Raw genomic sequence first — 6,069 nt, forward strand, 5'->3', positions numbered from 1 at the left:
GGATTCCTTTGACGATCATATCTGATAATGGGAAGCAGTTCGACAGCCAAGGCTTCAGAGACTTCTGCTCGGACCTCGGGATCAAGAATCAGTTCTCATCCCCGGGACACCCCCAGGCAAACGGACAGACGGAAGTAACGAACAGGACGCTGCTCAAGATAATCAAAACCAAGCTGGACGAAGCAAAAGGTGCCTGGCCAGAAGAACTACCTAGTGTCCTCTGGGCATACAGGACTATAGCCAGAACCCCAACAGGAGAGACACCCTTCAGGCTTACCTATGGCACAGAGGCAGTGATCCCAGTAGAGGTTGGAGTAACAAGCATCAGGCGAGGAACTTTCAGAGATGGACTCAATGACGAGGAACTGCGGTTCAACCTGGATTGCTTGGATGAAGTAAGAGACAATGCGTCCAGTAGAATGACGAAGTATCAAAAGAAAATGGCCGAGTATTACAACAAGAGGGTCAAACTCAGGCGTCTGGCCATAGGGGACCTTGTCCTTCGCAAAGTCACTATAGCAACTAAAGACCCTACTCAAGGGAAGCTGGGCCCTACATGGGAAGGGCCATATCGCGTCATTCACTACTCTAGGCAAGGAAGTTACCATCTGGAAACTATGGACGGACAAAAGCTCCCTCGTCCGTGGAACATTGAGCATTTAAAGAAATACCATGAGTAAATGTAACACACGAATACATTCGTTATTGAAGTTAATAAAAGTATTATTCCTTTGATGTTTTTGCGCAGGCAGTACAGGTCGACCATGAGGCCTATAAATCACTAAGTAACAAGATTCCGCCTTGACGAATGTAAGTTACTGACGAACATCATAGGATGGTAAAAAGACTAAGTAACAAGATTCCGCCTTGACGGATGTAAGTTACTGACGAACATCATAGGATGGTAAAAAGACTAAGTAACAAGATTCCGCCTTGACGAATGTAAGTTACTGACGAACATCATAGGATGGTAAAAAGACTAAGTAACAAGATTCCGCCTTGACGGATGTAAGTTACTGACGAACATCATAGGATGGTAAAAAGACTAAGTAACAAGATTCCGCCTTGACGGATGTAAGTTACTGACGACCATAATAGTATGGTTAAAAAAAAAAAACTAAGTAACAAGATTCCGCCTTGACGGATGTAAGTTACCGACGACCATAACAGTATGGTTAAAAGACTAAGTAACAAGATTCCGCCTTGACGGATGTAAGTTACTGACAACTATAATAGCAGGGTTAAAAGACCAAGCGATAAGAGTCCGCCTGGACGGACATAAGTCGCCCATGCAGCGCTCCCTAAAGTCACAAATGGCAGAAGTCAGTTGACGGAGAAAAGAGCGCAGTGCATTAAATCAACAACTAATTAACAACGCACAAAAATTGTGGACGGATGTAAATCAGCCAAAACATCAAGAAGAAAAGTAAGTACGCTTCATTCCAGCCCATAACCACTGGGCCAATATCATTGTTTTCAAAATAAAGTTAACTGTTTTGAAATTAGATTTACAAAAAGAAAGGCCCAAAAACAAGATGGGCACCCACCATAAAAAAAAAAAAAAAAATTTCTAAGTGTTAAGAATCAAGCATCAGCTGTGCCTTCACTGGCCGGTACGTCAGCAACAGGCTCAGGAGCATCATCACCAGGGGCAGAAGATGAAGCCGCCTCCTCTAGAGCCATTTCCTTGTCAACTTCCTCCAAATCCAGGCTCTCCAGGTCGACTCCAGAAGGATGCTTGATCATATACCTCCGGAGAAGCTCAAAACCTTTGAAATACCAGCTGAAGAGCACGGTATTGTACTCGTCAGTGGTCTGGAAAGCCTCCACGGATCGAGCGGCGATGGTCACAAGTTTCTCCTTGGCTGCCAGAAGCTGCACGTCCTTCTCGTGAGTCAACCAGCGCTCAACTCTGAGGTCGTCCTCCAGCACCTTGACCTTCTCCTTCAACGTCGTTGCCTCGTCCATAAAAGTAATCAGGTTCGTCCTCAGGTCAGAGTTATCCTTCTCCAAAGCCTCCATCCGGGTTGCCAGAGACGCCACCTTGGCCCCTTGAGTGAGGTACTCAGCGGTGATATGGAGACTCTCTCCCAACACCTGGAGGGAATTATGAAGTCGTCCATAAAAAAAAAAAAAAAAAAAAAAAAAAAAAAAAAAAAAAAAATGATGATGAAGAGGGAAGAACCCCACACCTGGACCAGTTTGTGGACGTGACGAGAGGCCACATCGTTTAAGGACAAGTCAGAGAGAGCCTTCAAGTCCGCTGAAGTAACGACCTCGTGAGCTCTTTCTACAGCCAATGACTCGTCATCCCATATTGTGGATGAACGAGTATCAGTCTTCTCTTTCCTTTTGCCTGCCACATGCGGCCTTTTGGAGCCGGGAGTAGGAATCTCTTCTATTGAAACGGTCGGGGAGGCAGTCCTCGTCGTTTCGGAAGCTATGGAAGGAACGATGCTGAGCGGGATGGAGGCAGGACCCTTCCCGGTGACTCGCACAGCCTTCTTCCCCATATTGGACAGAGGTTCGTCCTTCTTTGACCTCATCTTTGCGTACATGTCCTTGTTGAATTTTGTCGTCATCTCTGCAAGAAGAAAGTGTGTCAAAAAATTGCTTAAGCACACATAAGAAGAACCAGCACTGACGAAGTCAAAACTTACTCTTTTTGCCTTCAATGCCGAGCTGACGAAGAACGAAAGGAGATGGGTCAGGACCAAGGTTGTAAAATGCAAAAGACCGGGGGTCAACCAGTTCGTCCCAGCTCTCAATCGTCTTAGCGTACCCGATGGCAGTCTCTATGCGTTCCTTATACCGTCTCTTCAGTCCAGGCCGTCTCTTAACTATACCAAACAAAGAAACAGAGAAGTCAGCAAGACCAGAATCTCAAAATTGGCAAAATTGAAACAACAGGAGAAATACTGACGCACCTAAGGTCGGGGTTCCCCACCGACGGAGCAACCTCGGGATATCACCCCAATCACTGCTGGATTGAGTCTCGAAGTCGTCCCCAGACACAAAGAAAAAGCGCGACTTCCAATACCTGAATGACGAGGGCAATCCCTTGACGATCCTAGTCTTTCTCTCCCAAGGGACTAATTCATAATACCCCCACTCCTTAGACTCTTTCAAACGATACAGGTAGGTGAGCTCGCCTAGCCTGATCATATCCCCGTTGGAGGCCAACCATATTTGCATACAGTTGATGACGATCCTCCACGAGTTAGGCATGAGCTGCCCAGGAGCTATACCAAAGTGATCTAAAAGCTCCATCAGGAACGGGTGGACGGGGAGCCTAAGCCCACAGGTGAAGGTTGACTCGTAAAAGCATATTTCGCCTGGAAAGAAGTGACAGGCCCTATCTTCTTCCCTGGGTAGACGAACACGAACCCTAGACGGAAATTGAAACCTATCCTTAAATCTATTCACAGTCTCGTCATCCAGACCACAAATCTCCCTAAGGGCATAAAAAGCCCTAACCTCTCGAGGGTCAGAGACGGCTGTATCTCCTTCAGCCGGGCCACCACTGGATGATAGCCCAGTCTCAAGATCACTAGACCTAACCTCAGACATCAATCCTCTCCCTCCTAAACCCTCGAACCAATTAAGCGATTGACGGAGCAAGGGCAACAATTCGCCCAAAACGACGCTCAGACTATTGCCCCCATACACAAAATTTTCCAAAAAAGGGTAAGTACCCAAAGACCCCCCTAGACGCGCAAAAAGGAAGGATATCGACGGGCAAGCTATCCTAACCTCCAAACTATCAACCATGGAAAATACAGAAATCGAAGGGCAGAAAAACAAGGTACAAAAACTGAAACCCCAAAAGAAAAACAAGGACCAACAACAAAATAGAAGCAAAGAGAAATAGCGAATCAAAAAATTATGCTACAGCAAAGGAAGAAAAAGAAGAAAGAAAAAGGAAAGAAAAACGTACCTCCAATGGTGGAACAGCAGAAGCGCAGCGCAGGAAAATCTGGAGAATGTAAGTCCTAAGAAAAATGCTCTAAAAAGTTGGTCTGTCTTTGCTCTTTCAGAAGTAGAAGAAAAGTTAAAGAGGAGAAGTTTTAAATGTGGGCCAAAAACGATTGAAAAACTAGCGGGAAACCCAAGGGTCATGCCATTAATTCCACAGACCATCAAGCGCCACGTGGCCATGATTGCGTGTAGCGCCGCCACTAAGCATTAAAAGCGGAACAGAACCCCAAGAGTCACAAGAAAAACTTTTCATCTTCTGTGATCGTCATGACGGGTCACCGACGACCCCAGAACCTGGGGGGCAACTGACGGGAATGACGACTCTACATCCCGCTGACGAAGATAACATTAATGACGGGAGAATCATCCATGACGAGGTAATCAGAAACAACGAAGAAAGCCATCATCACTGACGAAGGCAGGGAGTTATTCAATGCAGTCAATCAATGACCCGAGCAGTTACCAAATCGACCAAGCAGACCGTTGGAGAGCCTCTTAAAAGTCTCATTACTGACCAGGGGCGTTACTAAAGAAAGCATTAACAGCCTCAACGGCTAGCCCTTAAGGCCTCAGGTATAAAACTTTCATACAACCAACAGAAGAGGATATATGCAAAAATACTCTGAAATTATATTTTATTTCCTTACTGTGTTTAATTGTGATCCTAACTTTGGCATCGGAGACTTTGTGGCAGGCACCACACCAGTGTCCCTCATCGAGCAAACTTTCACTTTCTACAAGAGATTCCATCTGCTCACTCTTACTGACGGATTTGTGTTCCATCACACTCTATTTGCACACCCCTAACCTAACTTACATGGATAAAATAGGAAATACAAAAGTAACTAGAAATTAATAATAAGATAAATGAGAAAAGATTACAAACAACTACCCTTCTGGCTCAAAACTTGCTAGTGCATCTTCCATTCTCTTAACCATGCGCTGCAATCCCACCTCATACTTCTTCACCAAATCATCTAGTACCCACCCTTCCACCTTATCAACGGTGAACGACCACTCAATCATACACCCTTCATCACCTTGGGGAACAATCTTGACCGTAGAAACGTATGACTTGAACCCAATATTGCTGTCCACAATCTCGTAGCTTAATCTGTGTTCATCATCATCGACGGCTATTAATCTTTCCTTGGACCAGCTAACGGGCTTATTGTCACCATCGTTGGATGGGATTGAGAATCCAGCACAGTATCTGATGCAACCGGGCTCACCGTTGGTGCCATGAATACCATAGCAAGTGGCTAGGCTAGGAAACCATTTGTGGAAGTTGAAGAAGTCCTTGTACAGAACGAACACTTGGTCTGCGGTGGCATTTGTCAGTTTTGTACAAACCTTGCCTTCCCATTTAGAATTTGACTTGGGCTCCCACTACAAAAAAAAGGTTCTATGGCCGCGTTTTTAAAACGCGGCTATATGTCAAAAAAACGTGGCTATAGCCTATAGCTACGTTTTTTTAGGCCGCGCTTTCTAATGTGACCTAAAACCTGTGACTATAGGACTGACGGTCCTATGGCCGCACTTTTTAACCGCGGCCCAAGACCAGGTCCTATAGCCCCGTTTAAAACGCGGCCTAAGGGTCTGGTCTTAGGCTGCGTTTTAAACGCGGCCTAAGGTTGTGGTCTTGGGCCGCGTTTTAAACGCAGCCCAAGGTTTAACCTTAGGCCACGTTTAAAACGCGGCCTAAGACCAGACCCTTAGGCCGCGTTTAAAAAGTGCGGCCATAGCTCCCTTGGTGACAGCCTCTGAGACATCTTTTAGCCGCATTTTAAACGTGGCCTAAGGTTAAATCTGTAGCTGCGTTTAAAACGCGGCCCAAGATCACAACCTTAGGCCGCATTTTAAGTGTGGCCTAAGACCCCCGAATTCCTGTTAGGAATTTGTCTATAGCAACGTTTTAAGAACGCGGCTATAGTTTTTTTTTTTTTCCTTTTTATTTCCTTTTTCTGGGCAGATGAGTACAAACCTGCTTATGTTTTACAAACCTGTCACACATACAAAAAATTCCAGTGCAAAGATAAAATACAATTGCTAATTATGACTTACAATATAATACAAATTTTTTTTACTAAA

The 6,069-nt window shown here is 45.2% G+C and overlaps 1 protein-coding gene across 1 annotated transcript; it reads right to left on the reverse strand.

The window, feature by feature from the left end:
• Positions 1-4,800: 4,800 nt before the first annotated feature.
• Positions 4,801-5,763, reverse strand: LOC126710218 (lachrymatory-factor synthase). The gene is made up of 2 exons (XM_050410594.1): positions 5,692-5,763; positions 4,801-5,367 (listed from the first exon to the last, which is right to left on the reverse strand). Exons 1-2 carry the CDS (start codon positions 5,761-5,763, stop codon positions 4,867-4,869), a joined length of 573 nt encoding a protein of 190 aa, XP_050266551.1. The 3' UTR covers positions 4,801-4,866.
• Between the last annotated feature and the right edge of the window lie 306 nt (positions 5,764-6,069).

This window comes from Quercus robur, chromosome 12 (assembly GCF_932294415.1).
Source record: "Quercus robur chromosome 12, dhQueRobu3.1, whole genome shotgun sequence".
NCBI lineage: Eukaryota > Viridiplantae > Streptophyta > Magnoliopsida > Fagales > Fagaceae > Quercus > Quercus robur.

Excerpts from the sequence above, each read along its gene's own strand:
- LOC126710218 (XM_050410594.1), bottom strand. The coding sequence starts at position 5,763 with ATGCGGCTAAAAGATGTCTCAGAGGCTGTCACCAAGGGAGCTATGGCC. Across the intron at positions 5,368-5,691 it reads TTTTTAAACGCGGCCTAAGG|TGGGAGCCCAAGTCAAATTC; the intron begins GTCTGGTCTTAG and ends TTTTTTTTGTAG.